At 48.7% G+C, this 27,167-nt stretch overlaps 1 protein-coding gene across 8 annotated transcripts in view; it reads right to left on the reverse strand.

The window, feature by feature from the left end:
* MRAS (muscle RAS oncogene homolog) overlaps window positions 1-27,167 on the reverse strand; it is a 55,231-nt gene that overhangs the window by 18,975 nt on the left and 9,089 nt on the right. For 3 of the 8 annotated variants that reach the window (XM_045503513.1, XM_045503511.1, XM_045503514.1), the window contains exon 2: window positions 12,048-12,258. The exons of 1 other annotated variant lie outside the window; for it this stretch is intronic. In XM_045503513.1, coding sequence (XP_045359469.1) covers window positions 12,048-12,240 — 193 coding nt within the window. In that variant the 5' untranslated portion in view covers window positions 12,241-12,258. Of the gene's footprint in view, window positions 1-12,047; window positions 12,259-14,786; window positions 14,955-23,293; window positions 23,298-27,167 lie in introns of those variants that run through there. 4 more of the 8 variants (XM_045503519.1, XM_045503518.1, XM_045503512.1 and 1 more) reach the window with 3 other exon arrangements.

The raw sequence follows: 27,167 nt of genomic DNA on the forward strand, positions 1-27,167 counted from the left end.
CCAGGCCACTTGGGCCTCTCTAAGGGGGAGGGGGCAAGATCCTGCAGCACATATGGCTGGCTCCCTGGCGATGCGGAAGCTTCCCTCTGGCAGTGGCCCCAACCTCAACTCACTGACTTCAGGATGACAGGACAGAAGTGCTGGCCACCAGCCTTAGGGGACAACTGCTCGCGAGGCCACACTATGGCAGCTGGGGGAACGGGAAGAAGCCCTGGAATACATTTTCATGGGGTCCCTAAATTCCCTGACCTGGAGAACATATTGCATGTGTGGGTGCACATTCTCTCAGGGAGATGGTCTATGGTTTTGTGGAATTCTTAGAAGAGCCGGGAACACCTCTACCCCAAACAAATACCTCTCTCAGGGAAAGAAGAGGGCAGCAGGGGGGTGGGTCTCAGCTGTGTAACCAGGATCATCCCAGGGACAGATGGTGGCAGGGCAGGGGGGTGCTGGTAATGGAGAGGAACAGGGAGGCAAAACGTTGGCCTACAACCCCATTTCTTCCTCACAACCACTCACAACCAATTGGGGGGGGGGGAGGGGCAACATTTTATAGGTGAAGAAATGAAGCAGGGCAAGGCGGTGACCTGCCCAGGTTCCCACTGCTGGCGAGCAGGAGAGGCACGATTTGAACACCAGACTATCTGGAGCCAAGCCTTACTCTGCTGCTGGCACCAGCCTGTCCTTGACTGGGCAGCCAGCAGTGTCCGCAGGGCCTGTGAAGAGGCACAGGTCTACACGGAGGGGGCGAGGACAGAGCACCGAGGTCTGCCGAGACAGAAGACACCCATCCCACCTGCTTACCCCCAACCTTCCACCTACCTCACACCTGCCCCTGGGTGGCCACGCATAGCTGGGAGGAGAGAACTCAGAGCCGTGCTCCTTGCTCCCTTTAAAGTCCTAGCACTGACTTCCGGGGCCCTTAAAGCACCCAACAAATCTAAACACGTCCCCATCCAGTCTTCTCCTACTCCTGGGCCACAGCTTCCCACGGCCTCCTCTCCTCCAATCTCCACCCCCAGCTGAGTGAAACAGGTGTGAAACAGAGATCAACAGCTAAATTCCACAAGCTTCCAAATCAACCCACCTCACAGACCGAGGAAGCCTCGCACACTGCGGGGGAGGCAAACGCAGCCACTGCAGAAAATGGTTTAGCATTTCCTTGAAAAGTGAAACATGGAGTTACCATAGGACCCAGCCAGTCCATGCCAGGGACACACCCGAGAGAAGTGAAAACATATCTACACAAAAACTCGCACACGAATGTCTGAAGCAGCACTATCCATTGAAGCCCCAGAGTGGAGACAACCCGAATGGCCAGCAATGGATCAGTGGATAAAGAAAATGTGATGCATATCCATACACTAGAATACTATTCGCACATAAAAAGGAACGAAATTCTGATACAAGCTCCAACAGGATGCACCTTAAAAACAGCACGTTGAGTGAAAGAGCCTAGTGACTTTCTAAGTGAAAGGCTACTTAGAGTATGGTGCCATTTATATGAAATGTCCAGCATAGGCTGATCTGTAAAGACAGAAAGTCCGTCAGTGGTTTCAGGGACTGGGGAAGGTGGTGGGGGAGAATGGGGAATGACTGCTTAATGGAGTGAGCTTTCTAGGGGGAGGTGGTGGAAATGTTGAACAATCAGTGGTGATCCAAGTGATTGCTGATTTGTGAATCAGTCAGCAGTTGTGACTACACAACTGTATATCTATACTATTTAAAGGAGGGAGTTTTCCATGGAGTTACATCTCAATTAAAAAATGTATGAGGGACCCCCTCTCTTTTTCTCTGAAACACACACTCCCACTGTCTTCTTCCTACGGGGATGACCTGGCCCTGCTCCTGTCCAAGCCCATCCCCTCCAACTGGACACTGGATCCTGTCCTCTTCCACCTATACAAGGGCACTGCTGCTATTGTTGTCTCCTGCATCATCCATTTCTTTCTCTAGTGGTTCATTTCCACCACAATGTAAACATACTATAATTTCTCTCACCTTAAAAAAAAAATTAAAGTCAAAAAAATTACAAGTAAAAACCCTGCCCCTTGACCTCACATCTCCTTCCGGCTGCTGTCCATTTCTCTGTTCCTCTTTACAGCCACACCCCTTGACTTCTCTGTTCTCATTGCCTGCTCATCCTCTCCTCCACTCTCTCTTGAATCCACTATGATCAGACTTTCATTCCTGACCACTCTATCAAAATTGATCTAATCAAGTCACCAATGACTTTCATGTCACTGAATCCAATTGGCACTTCTCAGTCCTCAACCCACTGGGCCACCTGCTGACATCTGATATTAATCTGGCTGGTGCACTCAGGCCAGTAGTTGATGGTTCCCTCCTTTCTGAAGAGCCTTGGGACATCGCTCTCTCTGGTTCTTCTCCTACTGCAGTGACTGGTCCTGTTCTGTCCCTTTATCTCTCTACCCTCTAAATGCTGGTGGGTCCCCACACTCAGTCCCCCAATTCACTTCGTTGGCCACCTCTCATCTCATGGCTTTACATGTCTACTCCAAAATCTCCATCTCCAGCCTATACATCTCCCCTTACTCTAGATTCAGACATTCGGCTGCCTGCATGACTTCTATCTGTATATGAGAAAAGCATCTCAGATTTAACATGTCCAAAATTAAACTCTTGATTTCCCCCCAAACTTGCTTTTCATCAGTATTCCTAATCTTGATAAACCTAACCATTCTACCAGCGTGCAGGCCAAAGGCTTTCTCTCTCTACCGCCACCCCATGCCATATACTCCATCTACAAATGCTGTTGTTTCCTTCTCCAAAATACAACAGGAAGCTAAGCTAACTCCTTCTCACTATCGCCTTCAGCGGTGCCCTAGTCCAAAATCGTCACGTGACTTTTAAGAGCAATCAACATGAAGTTCTGAAATCAGGGCAAAAGCGTAAATTAACTGCAGGGTTATAGGATCTGTCAACAATGTAAGAGGAAACCCACCTGAGGTTTAGGGTACAAACCCCAGGACTGAATCCTGGCTCTGCTGTGACTTTGAAGGGGGAGGGGCATACATTGCGTACACACTGTCATCACACAGCCTTGTTGAGCTGACTCGAGGTCACTGCCTGATGGGGTGAACCTCAGCTCCCAGGTCGGCTAGTAGGCTAAGCTGACACAGAGCAAGAGTAAGGTCTTTTGCTTCGGGGTCAGAGGAATGGGCCTCTAATGAGCTGTGTGACCTTGGACATGTTATTTCCCCTCTCTGACTCTTGGTTCCCTCCGCCTGCAGGGGCCTGACCGATCGGAGGACGGCTGGACAGGCGCTGGAGCAGGAGGTCTGGGTCCCCAGGGACACAGGACAGCAACAGCAGCAATTTCCCAATGTTATGGAAGTATTTCACTACTTTATCAACTAGTATGGCAGTACCGGTGGGTACTGGCTAAGGAGCAGCTGTGCTCACCGGCATGGTGGAGACATTAACCTCAATTTAGCAGAACTGTTGCGAGGATGAAATAAAACAATCCCTGCAAAGTCCTTAACACAGGCTCTGGCCTTCCAGAAAAGTCTGGTCAGGAGTAACTGCTCCCACTGCAGTGAAGCAGAAGGAGCCACTGTGAAAGAGGGTTTGGCTTCAGTGCACCAGGAGGCACTGCCCTGAGCTCCTTGGAGATCAGTAAGCCCCACGTTACTGGAAGCATTCAAGCAGTGATGGCTGGCGGAACCAGAATAAAGAGTCAGGCAGAGGCCTGCAGGGCTGGATTTCATAATCTGAGGCCATGTTCCCTCATAAAGAAAAAGAGGGAAATTCCTCCCACATCACTGCCAGCAGGAAAAGAGGAGGATGGGTGGAAAGGTGGAACGACAGGCCAGCTCTGGCTGTACCCCACTTTTAGTTGGAGGCCACGGGGCAGTGCTTACTCTGAAGCTCTAGCTCAGAAAAATACACTCAATAAATGTTCCTTTTCCTCTCGCTGCCCTTCCAATGTCCTCCTTCCCTCCTCCTCCCCAGAAAGAATGTGGATTCAAGCGTTCAGGGAAAAGCCAGGTCCAGGCTGCTCCGAGAAGACAACAGCACTTGTGTCTGAGGTTTGGGCAGAAGCCAGGGTGGAAACATCCCAGCTTCTGAGGGTGCAGGAGAAGGGCTGGAGCTTTCACTCTGCAAAGACCACGCTGTCAATGGGGACACAGGGGACCAGGGCGGCTGCAGAGCTGGGCCCAGGAGCCCATAGTGGGAAGAGGTGTTGGGAGAGTTAGGGCCACTGCTGTTTTCCATTGGTGGAAGAAGGATGCAAGGCTGGGAAGAGGGTGGGACTGGGAACCATACAGGTAAGAAGCCCAGCGACACCCATCCCCGTTGTAGGGAGGATTGCGGAGGATGCGGTCAATACCCTTCCCTGCAGGGCCAAGGTTTAGGCGCAAACAGGACAAGAAGGGGGATGTGCTCGGCAGAGTTATGACGCCCTGGGCCTGCTCTGCCTCTAGCTTGACTTAGGCAAGTCACTTCTCCATCTGCACCAGTTTCCTTAGGTATATAGTGAGGGGGGTGATACCATAGAGTTCAGGAGCCTGCCAGCCCTAGCCTAACAGAAAAAAATAGGCTCACAAGAACTCCAAGACAAAACAACTGGAAGCACGGACTGGAACAGATATCTGTATGCTCGTGTGCACAGCAGCATTATTCACAAGAGCCATGAAGTGGAAAGAGTCCCAGGGTCCCCTGCTGCACAAATGGGTAAACAGAATGTGGTATATACATATGGTGGGATATCATTCAGTCTTAAAAGAGATGAAATCCTGACACATGTTACAACATAGGTGGATGGACCTTGAAGACATTGCGCTAAGTTAAATAAGCCAGTCACAAAGGAACCAATGCTGTATGAGTCCACATACATATATGAGGTACTCAGAGTAGTCAAATTCAAAGAGACAGGATGTAGAACAGTGCTTCCAGGGGCCGGGGGAAGGGGAGTAGGAGTTATTGTTTGCTGGGTGCAGAGTATCAGTTGGACATGAGTAAGTCTGTGGAGGGATGGTGGCAGGCGACGGCTGCACAATAACATGCACGGACTTAAGGCCACAGACCTATACACTTAAAAACAGTTACAATGTTAAGATTTATGTATATTTCACCACAATAAAATCATAAGTACATACAGATGTACATACACACATACATACATACAAAACCTCAAGGCTCTGCCCAAGGCTTGGTTCTTCCTGATTCATGAAACCTGAGAACTGGGATATGGTGAGTCCTGTAGTTGAAAGCCAGGGTGAGGGGGGGCCAAAGTCAAGGACCAGGAGAGAAGGCTGGAGAGCCGGGAGAGGTGGGCACCGGGCAGCGAGGAGATGTTCCCAGAACTGGGCTGTAACAATGACAGGTGAGGTCAGGGTCCCATAGGACCTGTGGGAAAGAACCCAGAACAGGCTTGCTCCAAAGCCTAGTAGTCCTAGACACTGGGGACCCCAGTTGCTGGCCCCTGAGGTCAGCTGTCTCCTGTGTCTTAGATTCTGGGAGAACCAGGGCAATGAGGTCCCTTGAAAGCGAGCAAGAAACAAGTCTGTAAGTAAGCAGAAGCCTCTGAGAATCCTGTGTGGCAACCAGAGAAGGCTTTTTGAGCAAGCCTGGGAAGAACAGTTGGCCCTCTGAAGGGCCTTAGGCAAGTCGTAAGCAGGACAGGAGAATACGTCTGTTGATCCTGATAATCCAGGCCACATTCCCCTCTTCCCAGGATTTCAATGTCCATTCCCAGAGGCCCAGGGATCAGCTTGTGAGGTGGGAGAGGATTTTCCCACCCAATCAGACTAACAGAGAATCCAGGAGACAAAGGGGAGTTCAAGCCATTGCTAGCTGTGTGAATCTTGCTGTGCTTTATTTTTAGGGAGATAACAACAGTAGCTAGCACAGTACTGTTGCATTAAAACAGAGCGTATGCAACGTGCTTGGCATGAAGTTTCCACATAGTAATTGCTCAGTACAGATCATTACTGCCCTCATAATTCTCCCCCTCCTCCTCCTCATCAAGCTGCCATGTTTTTGCTCTTTTTGAATTTGGAAGAAGAGCAAACCCCAGAATTCAGAGCCCTTGGAAGGCTTCCCAGGCTTAGCACTGCGCCCCCCAGGATGGTATGGCCTCCAGGGAAGCAGGAGGTCAGGACTCTGGGTGCCCGAGGAAAGTCCTGACCATCCCAGGGCTGCAATCCACCCCAGAGGAATCTAGCCTCAGAAGGGGTCAGAATTATACTCAAGCGTAAATATAACCAGCCTTTGATTAAAACTCCCAAAACATGGGGCAGGCATCTTTTTAAATGTCAGACTAATTAATATTTAAAAGGAATGTTTTAAGCCTTTCTTTTCTTTTAACATTTATTCAGTTTTGAGAGACAGACAGTGAGTGGGGGAGGGGGAGAGGGTGAGGGAGACACAGAATCCAAAGCAGGCTCCAGGCTCTGAGCTGTCAGCACAGAGTCTGATGCGGGGCTTGAACTCACAAACCATGAGATCATGACCTGAGCTGAAGTCAGCTGCTTAACCAATGGAGCCACCCAGGTGCCCTGACCTGCCTTTCTTTTCTTAATACAGGACTTAACTCAGTGGAGAAATGTAGCAATCTAGCATCTGTGCCTGAGGATGCCCTGGGTGGGCAATGCCCTGAATTAGGCTGGGTTCAGGGGGCAGGTTGAGAGGCACAGCATCCCAGAGGAGCCCAGGAGATTCAGAACACAAGCTTTGCAAATTTGTGCTTATAAAGTAGTGCTGTGGCCATACTTCCCTTTTCCCTGCTGCTGCTGAAATAATAAATATTTTTATTGTGATAATAAACATTATCACAAAATCTTCCTAAAAATCACCCTTGGGAACTTTTTTTTCCCCTCAGAAACGAATCTAATACCCAAAGTTACTTTAAGAAAAAGTTAGAGAAGTCAATACGGCTGTATAGAGAACTAATATTCATTAAGTCCCAATTATGCACCAGGCAATGATGTTGCTCTCTTACATGTATTATGCCATGTTTTTCGGGATGTTTTCTGTGGAAATAGTCCAGAATGATGTGCTAACAGCGGTCCTTTGGGAAACCCTAAGGACAACCTATCCTACCAATACATTTCCAATATTATGTTTGTATATTGAAGATTCTCTTAAGTCCCACAGTAAAGAAACTGCTTACAGTTCTTTAACTCCGTATATCCCAAAATGCGGCATGTAGTCGAATGGGTGACGCATGAGATGATTTTTAGCAGGTGCATAAATGTAAGTTTTAACTTTTAGTGGTTATAGATATTTATTATATAACACAGCTAGCACTTCACACCTGTGACTGCACATATACTGTTCAGGACTTAGTCATACATTCATTTCACACACATTTACTGAGGACGTACAATGAGCCAAGCAGTCGTCTAGACACCGAGAATATAGCAGTAAATAAAGTCTCCGCTCTCAAAAATTTATATTTTATCGGGAAGCAATAAAAACTCAAGTAAATATAGGGAGCAAATATATGTTTACCAGTAAAAGGTAGAATAAAGAAAAAGAGTTAACAAGGAGACAGAATGACAGGGGTGGGGTGGCTGCTGGTACAGATGGTTTGGTCAGGGAAGACTTCTTAGGTAAACTTAACATTTGAGTGGAGACCTACACAAAGGTGAGAATGTATTGCTGAAGGAAGAACGTTCTAGACAGAATACCAAATGCAGAGTCCCAGAGGCGGGAATGTGCTTGGTTCCTGGGGAACGATTCAGTTTCAGGACTACAGCCAAAGCCCTAAAGGATGGTGGTTTTTAAAACTATGATATAATTCAAATACCAAAATATTCGCCCTTCCTAAGAAAAAATTTTTTTAACGTTTATTCATTTTTGAGAGGCACAGAGTGAGTGGGGGAGGGGCAGAGAGAGGGAGACACAGAATCCCAAGCAGGCTCCAGGCGCTGAGCTGTCAGCACAGAGCCCGAGGCGGGGCTCGAACTCACCTACGGCGAGATCGTGACCTGAGCGGAAGTTGGACACTTAACCGACTGAGCCACCCAGGTGCCCCTCGCCCTTCTTAAAGTACACATTTCAGTATACACACAAAGCTGTCACATTTTTTTTTTAAGTGGTGATTCAGGGGGTGCCTGGGTGACTCAGTCAGTTAAGCATCCAACTCTTGGTTTGGCTCAGGTCATGATCTCATGGTTTGTGAGTTCAAGACCCACATCAGGCTCTGTGCTGACAGCATGGAGCCTGCTTGGGATCCTCCCTCTCCCTTTCTCTGCCCCTCCCCTGCTTGCACTTGCTTGCTCTCTCTCTCTCTAAATCAATAAATAAACTTTAAAAATTAAAAAAAAAATTTTAAATGAAGTGATGATTTGGTTCTGGTTCCAGCCAAGATGGAGTAACAAGGACCAGATTTATCGTCTCACTTGAAACAACCAAAGACCAAACAACATAACAGACATTCATAGAACATTCCACCCAACAACAGCAGAATACTCATTCTTTTCATGTGCACATGGAACATTTACCAGAGAGAACATACCCTGGGTCATAAAATAAGCCTCTGTAAGTGTTAAATAATTTAAATCATATATTTTATGTTCTCTGACACAGTGAAATTAAAATAGAAACCAGTAACAGAAGGATTTCTGGAAAATTCCTAAATACTTGAAAGCTAAATATTTCTAAATAACCAATGGGTCAAAGAAAATCTCAGAAGGGAAATAGGAAAGTATTCTGAACAGAATGAAAATGAAAACACAGTGTATTAGAATGTGTGGGATGCTGCTAACCAAGTAGTTTGGGGGAATTTATAGCACCAAATGAAGATCTTGGAAAAGAAGAAATGTTCAAATCAATCACATAAGCTTTCACTTAAAAAAATTAGAGAAAGAAGAACAAATTAAATCCAAAGTAGGCAGACAAAAGGAAATAATAAAGCTAAGAGTGGAAATCAATGGAACCAAATGGGAAAAGTCAATGGACTCAAGAGGTGGTTCTTTTGTGAAAATCAATGATATCGATAAATCTCTAGACTGTCTGTTTAGGGAAAAAGGAGAAGACACAAATTAAAAACATCAGGAATGAGAGGGGAAACATCACTCTGGATTCTACCGACATTAGCAGGAGAATAAGAGAATATCATGAACAACTTTACACCACTAAATTTGGTAACTCTGATGAACTGAACAACTTTTTTTAAAGACACCAACTACCGAAACTCACTGAAGAAACAAATAACCTGAATATCCCTATATTTACTAAAGGAATTGAATTTGTAGTTAAAAAATCTTCCAACAAAGAAAACTCTGGCCCCAGAGTGCCTCGTAGGTGTATTCAACTAAATATTTAAGGAAGAAATAATACCAATTTTGTTCAAACCCCTCCAGAAAATTGGAGAGCATATTTCTCAATGCATTCTATAAAGCTAGCATTACTAGGCATGACAAGAAAACCACAGGCCAATATAGCTCTCAAGGACATACACACAAAAATTCTAAACAAAATTTTAGCAAGTCAAAGCCAACATTACATAAAAGAAGAAAGCATCATGACCAAGTGGGATTTATCCCAGGGAGACAATGTTGGTTTAACATTATAAAAAATTAACATAATTTGCCAAAATGACACACTAAAAATGAAATACCATATGAGTATCTAAGTAGACACAGAAAAGCATTTGACAAAAATCCAATATCCACACCTCATAAAAATTCTCAGGAAACTAGTAATAGGAAGTTCTTCAACCTGATAAAGGGAATCGATAAAAAACCTACAGCTAACATCCTATTTATTGCTGAAAGACTGAAACCTTTCTCCTTAAGATCAAGAACAGGACAAGTATGTTTTTAGTCAGTGAAATCAGGCAAGGAAAAGAAACAGAAGCCATCCAGTTTGGAAAGGCAGAAGTAAAACTGTCTTTATTCGCAGACATGACCATCTCTGCAGAAAGCCCAAAGGAATCTACAAAAAAGCCACCAGAACTAATAAGTGAATTTAGCAAGGTTGCAGGTTACAGTTAATACACAAAATGCAACTGCATTACTACATATTAGCAACAAACAAGTGACAACCGCAATAAAAAAATATCATTTATAATACAGATTGTAGATATAAATCTGACAAAATAGGTAAAAGACCTATGCAATCAATTCTGTAAAACAACTGATGAGAGAATTAAAGAAGACCTAGGGATGGGGCACCTGGGTGGCTCAGTCCGTTGAGCGTCCGACTTCAGCTCAGGTCACGGTCTCACGGTTCGTGGGTTCGAGCCCCGCGTTAGGCTCTGGGCTGATGGCTCAGAGCCTGGAGCCTGCTTCCGATTCTGTGTCTCCCTCTCTCTCTGCCCCTCCCCCATTCATGCTCTGTCTCTCTGTCTCAAAAATAAATAAACATTAAAAAAAATTAAAAAAAAAAAAAAAAAAAAAAAAGAAGAAGACCTAGGGGTGCCTGGATGGCTTGGTCAATTGAGCTTGAGTGTCTGACACTTGATTTCGGCTCAAGTCACAATCCCTGGGTTGTTGGATCGAGACCGAGTCAGGCTCCATGCTGAGCCTGCTTGGGATTCTTTCTCTCTCCCCTTCTATCCCTCTCCCCTACTCACACTCGCATGCTCTCTCTCTCTCTCTCTCTCTCTCTCTCTCTCTCATAAAAAATAAATTAAAAAAAAAAAAAGAAAGAAGACCTAAATAAATGGAGAAATACTGCATTCATGGGTTGAAAGGTTCAACATTATGAAGATGTCAATTCTTCTCAAATGTGCAGATCTTTAGATTCAACACAATATCAATCAAAATCTAGAATTTTAGAATTTAACTGGTTCTTAAATTCATATGGAAATGCAAAGGACCTAGACTGGCCAAAGCAACTTTGAAAAAGAACAAACTTAGGGACTTAACAACACATGATTTTAAGACTTGTTATCAGTCTACAGTTATCAAGACAGTGTGGTATTGGTGATAAGACAGATAGGTCAAACAAACAGAATATATGGGCAACTAATTTTCATCAAAGGTACAAAGGCAATTCAGTGGTGAAAGAAGAACCTTTTCAACAAATAGCCCTGGAACACCTGCATCTCCATATACGAAAAAAACAAAAAAACAAACCCCCAACCCCCCCCCCCCCCGCCAAAAACAATTTTGTTCCATACCTCACACCATATACAAAAATTAAGTCAAGGTAGATCCTAATGCTAAATACAGACCTAAAGCCATTAAACTGCTAGAAGAAAACGTAGGAAGAAAACCTTTGTGACCTTGGGTTACGCAAATATTTTAGACACGACCAGAAGCACAATCCATAAAAGAACAAGCTGATAAACTGGACTTCATCAAAATTAGAAGCTCTAGTCTTTGAAAGACACTGTTAAGAGAATGAAAAGCATGTCACAGACTGGAAGAAAATACTTGCAAATCACATATCTGATAGTGCATCCCAGGGGCTTTCAAAGCTCGCTTCCTACAATTACAGTCTCTCTTTAACGGCTCTTTGTTTAAAAGAGAGACTCAGTACGAAGTCATAACCAGTAAGAATCTGGAGCAGCAGTTCTCTACTTTAGCATCACCTGGAGGGTTTGTTAAAACAGATTGCTGGGCTCCACCCTCAGAATTTGAACCAGTAGAGCCTGAGGGTTTTCATTTCTGGGAAGCTCCCTGGTAATCTTAGGCTGCTGGCCTGGATACCACAATTTGAGAAATGCTAATCTAGACCAATTTAGACTACACTAGAAACAATGTCAAATGCAAGATTTCCCCCTCTCAAAGGGAAATAAACTATGCTCGCTAAAAAATAGTTCGTCTCTTCCCCATTTTTTTAGGAGACAGAGTCATCTGTAAATGTTAATCAGAGCTTCGGATCAGCAAGAAATAACAAACATGACATCACTGGGTTGGCACGATGCTAGCCTCTTTGTTGAATATGCATTTTGGTTGCCACAAAGCTATTCAGAATTCACCCTGGAAAACATACACAGCCTGACACCGACCATCCCATAATGACAACGTGAAAGACACTATCCGCCCCAGGGAAGTTGGTCAACTTCCTCTGACCCTCCGTGTCACATGCCCCACCCCCATGCAGGGCTACCATCCGTGTCTCACCGTCCAGGATGGCCCATTGATTGTCAATCTCCGTATGTTTCAGGTAGGAGTCTTCGATGGTCGGGTCATAGTCAGGCACAAAGATCTTCTGGAAAAACTGGATGGTGAGGGCGCTCTTGCCCACACCCCCATCTCCCACCACCACCAGCTTGTACGTGGGGAGGTTGTCACTGGGGACGGCACTGGTTGCCATGTTTCTGATAGGTCAGACCTGGGGAGGCAAGACACGTGTAATGAGGCAGGAGGCTTTTTCCTTTCTGACCTTGAGTGGAAAATATTCATGAGTTTTCCTCCCTCCTTATAGAGTAGTAAATACTCCCAATTATATGTTTATTCAATCATCTACTGAATATCAACTATGTGCCACACCCGGTCTTGCAGACATAGCACTACTAGATGCCATGAGGTCTTTAACGAGTAAAGCCAAAAAAGCCATGTTAAAGAAGCTTTTCCATCACTAAAGTCTGCCCCAGTCATGTACAGGTGAACATGTGCATGCCAGTCTGAGCAGGGATGGCACAGAGGTTCACCTTTTACATCAACTCTAGTCACAGGACTGCTGTGCTTGAGGATTTGAGGCCCCCCAAACTATGGAAAGGATGGGCATAGCAGCCTTGTAACCCCCCCAACCCCCCACTCTTAGAATTTAGTGATCCTGGCTCCCTTCTCTCAGTCTCCTTGCCCATGGTCATGCAGAAAGTTGTGCTGGTGGGGCACCTGGGTGGCTCAGTTGATTGAGCATCTGACTCTTGATTTTGGCTCAGGTCATGATCCCAGGGTCATGGGATTGAGCCCCACATTGGGCTCCACACTGAGCATGAAGCCTGCTTGGGATTTTCTCTCTCCCTCCCTCTCTCAAAATAAAAACAAAACAAAACAAAACAAAACAAAAATCTCTCTCTCTCTCTCCCCCTGTCCCCCTCTTCCCGGCTTGTGCGTGCGCTCTCTCTCTCTCTCTCTCTCTCTCTCTCTCAAAAAAAAAAAAAAAAAAAAAAGTTGTGCTAGAATCTCGTGGCATCTGGTCAACCTGTTTTAGTTGGGAGGGGGGGTGGAGAATGATGTCATGTCTAGCAAAGGCAGTAGTTCTCAAGCAGGGGCAGTTTTGTCCCTGGGGGAAATCTGCAATGTCTGGAGATAATTCTGGCTTATTAGTGGGTGTTACTGGCATCTAGTGAGCAGAGGCCAAGGCTGCGGCTACACATCCTCCTACAACGCAAAGGACAGCCCCCCCCCCCCCCCCCAATAAAGAATTATCCATCCTGCGATGTCAGTAGTGCTAAGGCCGAGAAACCTTGAGCTAAGGAGACCAGGCAGGAGCCAGAAATGTGGCGCCAGGATTCCAAAGAATAATTGAGCCTTAACAGATAAGGACTGACTGTGAAGAGGTGACGGCAGAGGAGTGAAGAGTCATCTTTGGAAACAGTGTCATAGAGAGACAAGGAGGAGAGGGAGGCAGGGAGCATGGAAGGAGCCCTCAGCCAAGGGAGGTTGCCAGAGACTTAAGCCGCTACCTGCGGACACGCCAGGGGGCCAGGGAGAAGCAATACCACCTCCTGTTCTGGCAATCCTAGGCAGCATGGAGACAGACCTGGTGCCAGGGGAGCACAAGCTTGATCCTGCCTCAGTGTACCAGCAAAGCAACAATCTCTGTGCAACTGGGAGGCAGAAAGACACGGTGGAACATGTGACAGGGACACTGAAGGGTGAGGGGACAATGGACTGGGAGTCCCGTGTGCATTGCTGCTTGTTGGGAAGGCCGTGCAGAGCCACCATTTCCTTACCTATCAGATTAAAGGGTTGGATTTTTTACAGTTATTTGCAGCTCTAAAAGAGTCCTCAATTCTAGATTTCAATACAAAAGGTGTTAGACACAAATGTAGGTTATGTGGCCACACTGATTCGCGTGGGGCTACAGGAGAGGGTGATTGCATAACCTTGTGCAGTTACGGAAGCTTGGTGTTGACATTTAGGATTTCTCTGCAGTGACAGGAAGTACAGGCGCTTTTATACCCTGCGGGTGGCATATACGTCTGTCCTAACCGGACTGAGAACACACTCGCATCAATATATCAAAATGTAAAATGACATACCTTCTCTTGGACCTATATGATATATGAGAACTTATGCTAAGGAGATAATCAGATGAGTGAACGAAGATGTTAGGAAGAGGGGCAAAAATGGAAATGACTTAAATGCTGCGGGGGGGGGGGGGGAGAAGTTAAAGAAAACGTTTATCTACACAATGCAATACTATGTAGCCATTAAAAAGGATGACGGTCACTAACCTAGAAAAAGTTTATATTAGGTATGAAAAAAAAAACCCAAACAGCTGCGAAACAACACATACGTATGATTGCACGTCCATGAAGTCACCCATCTATGAGTCTGTATGTCTAGATGTGGTTCTAGGCAGAGAGAAGACTGGCACATTTGGGGGTACCTGCTCAATTTTCAACTGGCTACAACAAGCTAGTATTATATATGTATCCTGGGAAAGCTTAACAACATTAAAATATTCCCACCCGTAGGACTAAAAGGTACAGCACAGGGAATGGAGTAGATGGTATTGCAACAGTGTTGTGTGGGACCCATGGCAGCTACACCTGCGGTGATGACATAATGTACAGAGTTGGTGAATCACCATGTTGTACACCTGAAACCAATGTAACGTTGTGTGTCAACTATCCTCAAAGAAACAAAGTTTTTAAATGTTCCCACCAAATAAAAGGTTCAGGCTACCTGAAAATGTAGGGCTCTGTGTCCTTCCAGGGGGCATTTAAGCTCCTTTGGTGCAGGATATCAGGTCCATTTGGTGCTGCACCTCTCTAAGCGGGATAAAGGTGGGGACACATTGAGGCCTTGGTGAACTGAGTTCTCCCACATGACGAGAGATGACGATCCAAGGGGCTGCAGGACAGTTGGAAGAAAACAGGGCTAGCTCTCTCTCTCCTTTGCCTCTCAGGTTTTGAGGAGTGAGATGTTGGTGTGGTCCCCTCACTGTCCTTCCTTACCCGTCATCTTGGCTGTGGGTGGACAGGGACACTGGGCCAGGGTGACCATATTTGCCTGTGAAAGAGGCTCTTTTTAAAGCTCCCTTCCATGCTCTGCTGGCAACGACACGAATAAAAAGTACTCAGTGGGTGGAAAGGTATCAACAAAGAAAATTCTTTCTCTTGACTTTCTTCTCAAAATAAAACAAGATAAGAAATACACTAGTAAGTATGATAGAGGACACGAACTGAATCTTTGAGGTGGTGCTCAGACCACCCACAGGAGAATCACCTGGGGACCTGCTTGCCAAGCAAGGCAGCTGGCAGGAAACGGTCAGATGAAGGGCTCCTTCCTTTCACAGAGTCCTGCACTCAGGGGTTGAGCTCCCAGGAGACCACAGGCAGCCAACTCGGGGTTCCCTCCCAACTAAGACTCAATGGAAGCAGGTCAGAATGCACAGTTAGCACAAAACTTGGACCGGATCCCTTGTGGTGAAAAACCCTTTAGCGCTGCTCATAGCTGATGGGCCAAGTTCCGGCTCCTTCACTGACATTCGAGGCTGGCACTGGTTGCCACTGCTGACCTCTCCAGCGGTAGCTATGCCACAACCTCTCATACTCTACTCTCTCTTTCTCTCAACCAGTTTTGTGCTCACCCAGTGTGCTCTGTGGTCACACGGAGTCCTCTGCAGATACCCAGGGCCCCCTCGGGGAGCACACACCTCTTCACAGGTCAGGCCTGGGCCCAGGAATCCCCTCCTATGGGAGGCATCACCTTCTAGTCTGTGCCCTGTAATTCCTTGTGCAGAGGGCACGAACATGCTTGAAATCCACACTTAAATGTGCACAAAAGGCAGGGACTGCAACTTGTCCCTCTGTGTGTCACCAAAGCCTAGCAGAGCATCAACAAGGATGTAAGTCTAGCTGAAGGAATTAGAGGCTCAATGCCGGCATTTCCAAACAATTATCAGACCACCTACTGGCCACAGCATTGGCCCTGACCATGCATGGGGCTAAGGGGCAACCCTCCCAGCCAGGAGTTAGGACTGTCTCCCTCCTTCTACCAGGTCAGACCAATCACACAAAAAAGCCCTTCTGAAAGCAAGTGTGGGCCCAGGAAGGAAAGAAAGTGTTGCAGGGGCATGAGAGTGAGTCCAGAACTCCCCCTCCCCCAATTCTAAAGGCTCTTCTCCTGATGGGCATGTTTTTCCAGCCTTCAACCTCCCCCAAAATAATCCCTGACTAAATGATGTCCTTGTAAGTGCATGCACCACACTCCTACAAAATAAGCTGGACTCGAGTGGTGAAGAGAAAGACTTTTTTTCAAAAGTCACCACAAGCTATGACGAAAATTGGTTGGTGGTTAAGAAGCAAAATGCTTACATTCACAAGACCCCCTCACCCTCTCCAGCCTGTTTGACTAGAAGATCAGAGCTCTTTCTAGATCTTTTTAGATTAGAGATCATTCTAGAATGTCAGTTCTTTACCTTTTGTAGGTCATGGATGGCCCCTCTGAGGTGGGAAGGTAGTGTAAGGTGGACCTAGGGTCTCTCTCTAAAGCTCCTCCACCAGTTTTCTATGCTGGATACTCTCCTACTGACCAGGTAAGGGACCTTGGGCAAGTTACTGTTCACAGCCTCAGTTTCCTATTTTGTAAGATGGGATGGGTTAGAAAATTACTTTGAAATCATCGGAAAATACTTTGCAAGATTGCTGTAAGCATGAAATTAAAATTATGAAATGTTCCCAGCTTAGAGAAGGTGCTTAAATGTTTGTTCTTGCACCTTGTTGACTTTGTTCCCAGGAGAGATTCCCTCAGTCTCTCTTCCCTCCCCCTCTCACTTTGTCCACTCAGAGGCTCCCCCATCAGAGCCCTGCTGCCATCTCAGCTCCGCCGGAGGCCTGTGTGGGATCGTCACCCATCATTTAGAACATTGTTTCCATGGGAAATGGCTCTGAGGTTCTAGGCAGCCCCCTCCACTCAGAAACCAACTTTTGGAACAGCAGCCACTTGGGCGGGCGTTGGCGGCTGAGCACTGGTTCCCATGGCAACCACTGCTCCTACAGCCCCTCCCAGTCCACGGGCAACCCAAACCTTCGCTCATACTGGAAACTTCTTCCTAAAAGACAGTAGTGCTGCCTGGACAATTTTAATAACACGTATACAAACACTTCGGGCATCTCTAACCAGAGAAATAAGCTTTTTTTGGCTGCTGTCTTTGGCTCCCTTTCTCTCTCAGGGTTAGCACCATCTTGCAAGGTTTGAAGTTGTTTCCTGAATGGCAGATTCGTCTCCCCATGTAGCTCAGAAGCTCCACCGGGACAAGAGCTACATCTCCTTATTCCGTTGCCTTTTACGGGGCCAGGCAGGGCCCGAAACACAGGAGGCTCAAGGTCTATTCACTGACTGACTGCTGGATACTGCCCCAGTGAAGCCTTCTACCCACCCAGCTCTCCCTTAGACCAAGAAGCAGGGATGATGCCCCCAGGAGGTGGGGGGCTAGGTAGACAGACGACCCCACAATAACCTCTTCACCCAGCAAATTTCAAAGTGTGCTTGGAGGCTTCTAAGAACTCCCGAGGACAGTCTTGTACAAAGCCTCCCTTGGTTCTCAGGGGGACACTAGGGGCAGGGATGTCATTAATAGCCTATGACTACAGTCAGGTAACTTGAGTTCTTTTTTTATGTTTGCTTATTTATTATTTTTGAGAGAGAGAGAAAGAGAGAGCACAAGCAGGGGAGGGGCAGAGAGAGACACACAATAGGAAGCAAGCTCTAGGCTCTGAGCTGTTAGAACAGAGCTGGACACGGGGCTCAAACTCATGAACTGTGAGATCAGGACCTGAGCTGAAGTCAGACACTTAAATGGCCGACCGAGCCACCCAGGCATCCCCAGGCAGCTTGAGTTCTATTTGTGTCTCTGATATGGACTCCCTGTGTGACCTGGAACAAGTTTCTTAACTTCCAGGAGCCTGTCTGCCCACCTATAAAACAGGAGAACAGGACGCTCCTGTGAGGCCCCTGTGAAAAAGACCAAGGGGCCCTCAGCAAGGGCATATTTGTACTGACAGGTGAAGTGGTTGGACCCCTGGTCTCCCTCCAACCTGGTAGACCCCAGTGGTTTGGACCACTTGCCTGCCGCATCCACAGCCCTAAGAGCGCCTGCACTGCACAGGGCCACTGGAGGACCCAATACAGTAGCCAGTGTAAATGCCTGGGACAACAGAGGGTTCCAGCAGCCCCCAAAATGGCTGTGTCCGGTGGCTAGGATCCTTTACCAAGTCTGTTGCATTCTCCCAGATTGCCAGCTTCTAGGGCTTCTACGGGGCTTTTTTCCCAAAAGAATAGCCCAACACATTCCCCGTTTTTTAAGTGGGCACACAAAAAAGAGGTAGCCTGGGGGCGCCTGGGTGGCCCAGTCAGTTAGGCATCCGACTCTCGATTCCAGCTCTGGTTATGATCCCACGGTTCATGAGTTCAAGCTCCACGTCAGCCTCTGCACTGACAGCTTAGAGCCTGCTCGGGATACTCTCTCTCCCTCTCGCTCTCTTTGTCCCCTCCCCCACTCATGCTCACTCACCCTCTCTCTCTCAAAATAAATAAACTAAACTAAACAAACAAACAAAAAGAAATAGCTTGCCTTGCAGACATTGTCAAGGGGTCCACAGGCTCCCTGGCCTCTCTGTGCACCCCATCCCCGTAGCCAGCACCACTTCCAAAGCAATGCCATACAGTCCTGGCCAGAACAACTGATGCCCAGGAGAGACTCCATCACAATTACACTCCCCACCATTCAGTGGGCAGCTGCGGTGGGCTGGCTGGACACCAAAGGTCATCCTGGGAACCGTCACACCACACTGCCTTCAATTCCTTGGGTGATTAGTTTTATAGCATCACAGCATTTCTTTGACTGTCATGGTGACTTCACTAACCCACAGGGCACTCTTCATCCTTGTCCGTAGCTTCCTTGGCTACACGACTAAAGGACCACAGATTCTTGGAGCTGGGGCAGTGGCCAACCCAGAGTCTCTGCAAAGATGCTGCTAACTTTATTGAAAGTTTAGTTTTCATTGCTTTTTGCCTCTCTACTTCTACACTAAACATTTTAAAGATCCCCCCCCCCCCCAGGAACCTTATCAGTTGAACTGCAAGTCGTCTGATAAATAAAGCTGGAAGAGGGGGAACACTTACTATTAATGGAGCTGCTGCGAGAGCGAATGGACTTTCCAACCCATTGAGCTGAATCAGCTCTGGGAAGCTAATCTCATCTCCATGATGTCTGGGTGTGCCCAGCTCAGGGGGATGAGGACACGCTGGGGGGAGTGACCCCACCCGTGTGGAGGAAATGGCTCTGCATTCCAGGAGCTGCCCTTCCCTTCTGCACAATTCCCAGAAATGGGCAGCTTCCCCAGGGCTGCTGCCTTGCAGGCTGAGCGTAAATGGTGTGCCGTCCCACCAGGGGTCTAGGCCATTGGTGTATCCCTTAGGACTTCACTCTCCTCTCCCTCAGACCTTGCTCCAGCCTGTTGTCTCACATGGCTGCTAATCCCAGCCCAGCCATGTCATTGCACCACTCATCCCTCCAGGAAGCCAGTGCATTCAGCTCACTCCAGTATTAAGACTTAACCACCCATCCAACCACGTGCATAATTTTGTGCGATAAAGGACCTTAAATACCACTGGCTTTTAGATGGTGAGTATGTGGCGCAGGGGCCATTCCTCCTGTCCCCAGAGCCACGCAGGCATCATAATTGACCACTGTCCTCTTCTGGCTCAGTCGTGAACCCTTTTTGATGCAGCACCTTGGCAGCCAGAACCAGGTGACTGATCCAGAGAGGAAACTTGTTTGCCACCCCAGATCTAACCCACCACTCTTCTGATTCCCTCCAAAACATATCACGTACCGGCCGTCCTGTTCTGGGTGAGGGTGCGCAGGACCTTTAGGGGGAGCCTGCCCGGTTGTCTCTGGAAAATTCTATTACCCAAGTCTTGTGCTAATACATCAGCCCCTGCTTTTCTACCCCATCAAATCCAAACTCCTCTGCCGGGACCACACCTGGACTGTTGGCAGAGATGGTCAGATAGGGATCCAGAGATCCAGGCAAAGGCCAATGTTTGAAGAAAGCCAGGGGAGGGACGCAGTGACCTTGGCCGTACTCATGACCCCCAAGTCCCATATGCTTCCTTGTATCACTGCTCATACTTGGGTCTTACCCACTAGCCTGAGAGTGACTCCTGACAAGGCCTGGAGCTGAGCCACTTATGACCCAGCAGTGTAAGTCCCAGAGTAGGTGTGTAGAAATACCTACTGTAATAATTACAAGAGTGGTCAATGCTAAAAACAACTAATGATTAATTAATTAATTAATTAATTAATGTAAGTGATGTGTCTGATGCTGTTGGAAGATTTTACCACGTTAGCTCATTTAATTCTCACAACAGCCCTATACGGAATGACTCTGATTATCCCCATTTTATAGTTGAAGAAACTGAAGTACAACAAAGTAAAATAACTTTTCTGAGGTCATCTAGCTAGAAAGGGGCAGTGCTAGGCTCTGAAACCACACAGTATGGCTCCAGAGCCCGTGGCCAGTCCATCATCCTAGGCATTTGTTCATGGCTGGTGAAATGGTGAGTGGGTACAGGGTCAGGCCAGGCCAGAGGCAGCAGATCCAGGAGTGCTGGAAAGAGGTCAGCAGTGAGCCGGGAGAGTGATGTCTGAGTCAGAGAGGCCTCCAAGGCCACATCCCTGCTCCTGTGGGGGAGGCGGCCGAGCAGGTCAGGGCCCAAGAGGCACCCAGGGCAGATACTAGTCACTAGGAACAGGCACGCCCCCACTCCCAACTGGGACAAAGTCTGTCAAACAGTGTCCGGCCACATGCTCCTTCCCTCAGGACCAGGGAGGAGGCTGGGGGATCAGGCAGCTAACCCTGTGGGAACACCAGGTAGCTTTGAGACCCATTTTCCAGCACCTCTGTTTGGGCCCCTCTCCACTGTGCTGGTCGCTGCCCTGGGCCCAGCCTGTCTCCTCGTGCTCCTGGACACCAGCTGGTCCCTACCCAGCTTGGGGCTGGCCCCTCCCCTGGAGCCCCTCATCACAGAGCCTGAGCCACTGACTCAGGCAGCCTGCAACTTTAAGCAAGTTACTTATCTTCTGCATCTTGGTTTCCTCTTCTGTAGAGGTGGTCACAACAGGCTACACTGATTTGCCTGGCTGTGTCTGGCCCACCGCAAGCGCTCAGTAAACATCAAGTTGTTACCATCAGCAACATTCTTCAAAACCCATCTGAAGCCCTTCCTCCTGCAGGAAGCCCTCCTGCCTCCCTCCAGAGTCCTGCCCGAGCTCATGCCCTGCGAACTGGCTGGTTCCATAGCTGACAACTCAACAGAACTCAGCCCTTACCACTCCTTCTGGGGTGTGCTCTCACGCTGGCTGTGTATGGGCCTCAGCCCCCCCATTCTGCCCTGGGGGTGCATCTTGTCTGTCCACAACTCTTTCTGCCGTCCCTAGGGAGGCTGACCAACAAGAAAAGCCAGGAGAGACTAGGTAGCCTGCAGGGCACAAACTCTGAATATTTCAGAAGCTCTGAGGAGAGGGAAGCAGATGGGGAAGGGATACAGGGTCAGGTGGGAAGAGGAAGGTCATGCAGGCCGGCCAGCCGGCACAATGAGGCAGGACCATGCAGGGTGGCATTCGGTCTCCCCATTTTACCAGTGGGGAGACAGAGTCAGGAATGTTAGGGCATTTGCCCAGGGGAACAGCGTGGTAACGGGGAAAGCTGGGACCCGGCAACTAAAAACTAAAGCTCTGCCCCGCTCTGCACCCAGCTAGACCAGGGCACCTGGTAGGTCTGAGGCTCTGGGAACAGAGGGGTTAGTAAGGGCCCCAGTGTCTTAAGGTCCACATAGACCTTCAAAACAACATGCCCCCCCGGCAACTCTGGCTCACGGGGTATTGACACCGGGCCTCTCAACCTCCAAGCTCCCACCCCGGCACCCTCCACCATGTCCCCATGTCCTACCACCACAGGGAGGGTGGCAGTGAACTCCAGGGGTGCGGGCAGGGCTGCCACCTGGGTCACAGCTTCCTTCAGGGCAGCTAGGGCAGAGAGGAGGAAGTGGCTTTACGATTGAATTCTTACTCTCAGCCCCAGGGGCCTATTAATATGTACCTAGTGCTGGGGCTGGGGCTGGGGCAGTCTCTCCTCAGCCGAGGAGAACTTCGCAGCCTCACACGGGAGCCTGCATGCCCACTAGGAAAGTCATTCTGGCAGTCACCCCACCAGCGAGGGGTGGCTTCTGCGCACTCTGGGAGTCCCCAAAGTGAGGACCCTCAGACCCCGGCGGGCCGCCACCGTCCTATTCTCTCCTCATTCTGCCGCAGCAGCCTCCTCACAGCTCCTCAGGGGGCTGCTCAGGCTCAACCCTTCTCCGAATGGACTCAGCCAGGGGCGCCTGGGTGGCTCAGTGAGTTAAGCATCCAACTTCATTCAGGTCACGATCTCACACTCTGAGTTCAAGCCCCACGTTGGGCTTTGTGCTGACAGCTCAGAGCCTGGAGCCTGCTTCAGATTCTGTGTCTCCTTCTCTCTGCCCCTTCCCCACTCACATTCTATCTCTCTCTCTCTCTCTCTCTCTCTCTCAAAAATAAACAAAACATTAAAAATTTTTTTTTTTTAATTTTTAAACATTAAATTTTTTAAAAAGCCAACAACCACCCCCCCTCGAGACCCCTTGTCTCTCCTTCCTGCCCTCTTCCTCCCCTAGCAGCTCAAACACCTCTCCTCCCTCAGATCCAAGGCCAAGGCCTAGCAAGTCTGCCACTCATGGCAGGTGCACCTCAGGGGCTCAGCTCTGCCCCCCTTATCCTCCTACCCCTCCAGCACTATCGGTCCTCAAACAGCCCTGGAGCATACTGCTCCTCCCCGAAAAACCGCCCACGGGTGTCCGAAGCTCTCCCACTGACCAGAGCATTCCAGGCCTTCCTTGAACAGCCCCCAGCACCACGGGCCTCCTCATGCAGCCTCTCTGCTGATTCCTAGTGTGGCATCCTTGAGGACAGGGACTCCAGCCCCTGGCAGAGCACCTCGGAGTCTGCCAATGAAAGTTCTCTGCCTGCCCTGTCTTTTCACCTTCCCTCTGCCTGCGAAAACATTCCCTCTCTACGGAGAAGCCCCCGTTTTCCCCAGCATCCTGAAGTGATCCCTTCCTCCCCAGCCCTCTCCTGCCTTCCAGGCCTCCATCCACGCAGCCACCGCGCTTGTGTCTAGGGAGTGCTGGCCAGGTGGCAGGTGGCAGGGTGCTCTGCAGCTATTATGCCATTTGACTCCTCACAGCCAAGAAGGTGCCGTTTAGCACCCGTTAGTGATCAACCCTGAGGTCACAGAGGTTCTGTGGCTTGTCTGTCTGTGAGTCTGACCACAAAGCTCCCAGGTCGGCCACAGGGCCGTTCTACCTCTTCTGGGGAACAAGCCCCCCCTCCTTCTCCCTTCAAATCTGGGAGCCGGGGAGCTGTTTCCCTGTCAGATTCCCCCACTAGGGTAGGGTTGGGGTCTGAGGGCCAGACCTCATCTTCGTTACCTCTCTAGAGCCTAGGCACAGCTTTCTGCATAGAGACACTGCAGGGCTCTGCTGTTGGCATTTCCACAATGCAGGGTTGACACTGGGAGGCAGCCGGAATTCTGGCTCGGGTAGAGGGTAGGGCAGAGGTGGTGTGGGCGCTATACCCGATGGGCCAGCTGGGTCCCAGAGTAGTGAATCGTAGCTCTCATAAGGGACATATCATGTGAGGAGTTCCACTGGACACACATGGGCACTGGCCCATCAGGAGAAGTAGGTGACAGTGAGGGAGTCCTTACTTGCCACTCACACTTCCAAAACACCAAGCCCCCTGCAGCTCCCAGGTCCCAGCTCCCTGACCACTCCATCTGCTGGTCTGGGGATGCCACACCCTGTCCCTGGAGCCTGCTGGTGACAGCAAGGCAAATCTCCTGGTACTGTCCTTCCCCTGAGTAGTGTGTGTGTGTGTGTGTGTGTGTGTGTGTGTGTGTGTGTATGTGTAGAGCACAGCTTCACAGACTCCTTCAGAACTGTGTCAGCCCAGAGCTGCCTGTCTCATGGAACCGTGGCCTCACACTAGCACACTAGGAAGTAAGTGGCCCAGCAGAAGGGCAAGGGTGGTGCCAGACAGCACAGGGAAGGCCTCGAGGCCAGGGACAGTCATTGCTCTGTGTCAGCAGCCCCCCTGCCAGGAGATGGACACTTTTGCCAGGCCTGATTATGGCTGAACTTCAGCCCTCCAATCCTGGCTGACACACTATCTGAACTGCTTTCCCTTGCAGTAGCAGAAAGAGGCATGTGGGAGACAACTGAACATCCCAGCCTCATGTGTTCGCAGAGGCCAGGTTGATAAATGAGAGAGGCAGGTGAGTGCAGGCTGCAGGGAGCAGTGGAGCCTGCAGCAAATCGGAGACTGCTGTTACCCTCCACCGACTGCTCCAACATGAACCTATCTGTAAAGGGGCTGCCAGATAGCCTAAATTGTTTAAGAGTAGCCAGGAATCTGAATTTTACACGAGACTGAGTTTTTGACGTTAACTACCTGTTAAAAAGTTTTATACATTGTATAAGGCAAATGAATCACCCTTGGGTGGCTCCGGCCCACAGGGGCACCTGCCCCCAGCCCTGGCCACCTCAAGCATGCCTCAGCATGCCCACATTGAGTGGGAGCCGACAACTCTTTGCACTGCCCCGGCCTGGCTTCGGCCACAAAGAAGCATGATAAAAAAGGACGTGGAAATGACACTGAGGAGTAACAGCAGCAGGGGTTACTCAGCCTAGAGACTTTGCAGGGGCACAGTCATTAGGGGGAGGGCACACAGCCCACCCGAGAAGTGTTCAGAACCCAGGGAGGTACAGGGCAGAAAGACATATTCAGAAAGGACCGTTGCTTTGATTTGTTTCTATCATTTATATTCATGATGTCAAGCACCATTCATGAAAAATGTTAAAATTTTTATGTTGAAGCTAAAATGAGAAAGAAACATGGTCCAGGCTCTTGCCTGAGGTGGGAAGAAGCAATCCAATCTCCATTTTAAAAGAGTAACCAGACTGTAGAGATCTGGGCTGGAGCAAAATAAAAGGGAAACTTCCTGAAAACGAGGTGGGCATGACAATGAGCAGCTGGGGAGGTTGTGGGGGTTTCCTTGCAAAGGCCTATGAAGAGAGGAAGGAATAGGACCCAGCAGCTTGACTCTGGAGGGGTGCACCAGGGCTGGAAGTGGGGTGGTAACTTTTCAGGGACCCTCTCAAAGTCCCGATTTTAAGCCCACCCCGCTGGAAAGGCAGGAGGCAACTTTTCACATCTCACTCTCCAAGTGAAAAACATTGGTGCATTTCTCCCACCTATTTCTCCCTCCCATTCCTCACCAGCCTAGCCAGGCCAGACAGCTGTGCTTGGGTGGGAGAGGGGGCAGTGAGCACGGCTGACAGACGGGCTCCATCCCAAGGGGTGCGACCCACCCAGGAGCCACCACCGGCCTCCCACCTGTTTTTTCCACATACAGCACTTTTATCAAAAGTTCTGCATCAAAGCATTTGCCCCTCTGTTAGGTATGTGGCCCTAGGCCACTGCTCAATCTGTTTGTGCCTCAGTTTCCTCACTTGACAGAGAGATGCCAGCCCCTGAGATGGACTGAGGTATTACTACTCCTGCTGCTTGGCCATCCCAGGATTTAACAAGGAAGCACATTTTATTTCTGATGATGGAGGAATGACCAGCATCCACAACTCATGCTGACTTGTTTCAGGGATGCAGAGAAAGAGGGAAGCTTCAGAGCTATGCCCCGCCCTACGGCCCATCTCAGGGGACCGTCAGGGGACCTTCCCAGGGGCATAACGGCCGAAGACAGAGCAGAAGTTAGGAGCATGGAAATAGGTCCGACACGTCCAGTGCTGAATCCTGGGTGCGTCACGTACTGGCCGTGTAACCTTGGAAAACATTATAAACCCCTCTATGCAAAACTATTGTTGGTAGTAGCAGCAACCAGCTGCAGGTGCAATCAGGCTGAGTCCTGTGGCCAGGATGGAGCATTATAATGCCTGTTTATTAAGTCCTGACAACATCCTCAGCACTCTACATCTACTCCCCTGAGCACGCCTTACCACACCCCAGACTAGGGGAGATATTACTGTTACACTCTTCCGGACACTCAGCTGTCCTTGACAGCGCTTTGCATTCCTTACTTATGTAATGTGTCAGTTCCATGAGCACAGGGCCTGTCCTCTGTTCTATTCTCCACCGTCCCTCGGTGCCCAGCACATGCCTGATACAGAGTAGGTGCTCACTAAATATCTGTTGATTTACATCAGCTCTAATCCTCACGGCGATTCTGCAAGATGCTGTAACAAGAAGGAAAAAAAATTCACACTTGGGTTCGCTCTGGTCATTGGGAAAGAAGCCTAATTTAAGAATTTGAGGTGTCTCATACTGAAGGTGCTAGCTTACACCTAGCTAATGGTGTAAGGCTAGGGTGCAGAACTCTGGCTTAGACAGGCTCTTTGGTGGCTCTTTTCTGAGGCCAAAGTGTAGGCTCGCAGCCTAGTCCAGGACAGATGTCATTACTGCTTTGCAACCAAAAGTAATGGAAATTTGGAGTTCTCAGAAGTTCTGGGGAAAGTGTCCAGGAAAATTGGTCCCTGGAAAATGGCAGTAAACTAGGCTTGAGGAGACAGGCAGGCAGGGAGAAATCCTTTAAGGGTGAGCAGGCAAGAGGAGGATGTCTACTACTCAGTTTTAACTCCTGCCCTGTTCTGAACAACGGGTAACCCCCTTTCTTCTGAGCCCTTGGTGAAAGCCTGTTACACACACTGGCTGTGGCTTAGTGGGGCTTAGGGAATGAGGAAGCCAAGCTGATTGTATACATGCGTGGGGCAAAGTGGGGCAGATGACCAGGGAGGCCAGATGGCCAGCGGACACGGTCCCCACTCTGAAATCCTCAGAAATACTGCAGATAGGGAGAGTTTTCATCAACACCTGGGTAACTTTTAAAGAAAAATAAATGATACACTCAGAGAATTTCTACAAGGAGAAAATCCTTTGGGGAGAATGAAGAAATACTGGGGAGAGCA

This window comes from Leopardus geoffroyi, chromosome C2, assembly GCF_018350155.1.
Source record: "Leopardus geoffroyi isolate Oge1 chromosome C2, O.geoffroyi_Oge1_pat1.0, whole genome shotgun sequence".
NCBI lineage: Eukaryota > Metazoa > Chordata > Mammalia > Carnivora > Felidae > Leopardus > Leopardus geoffroyi.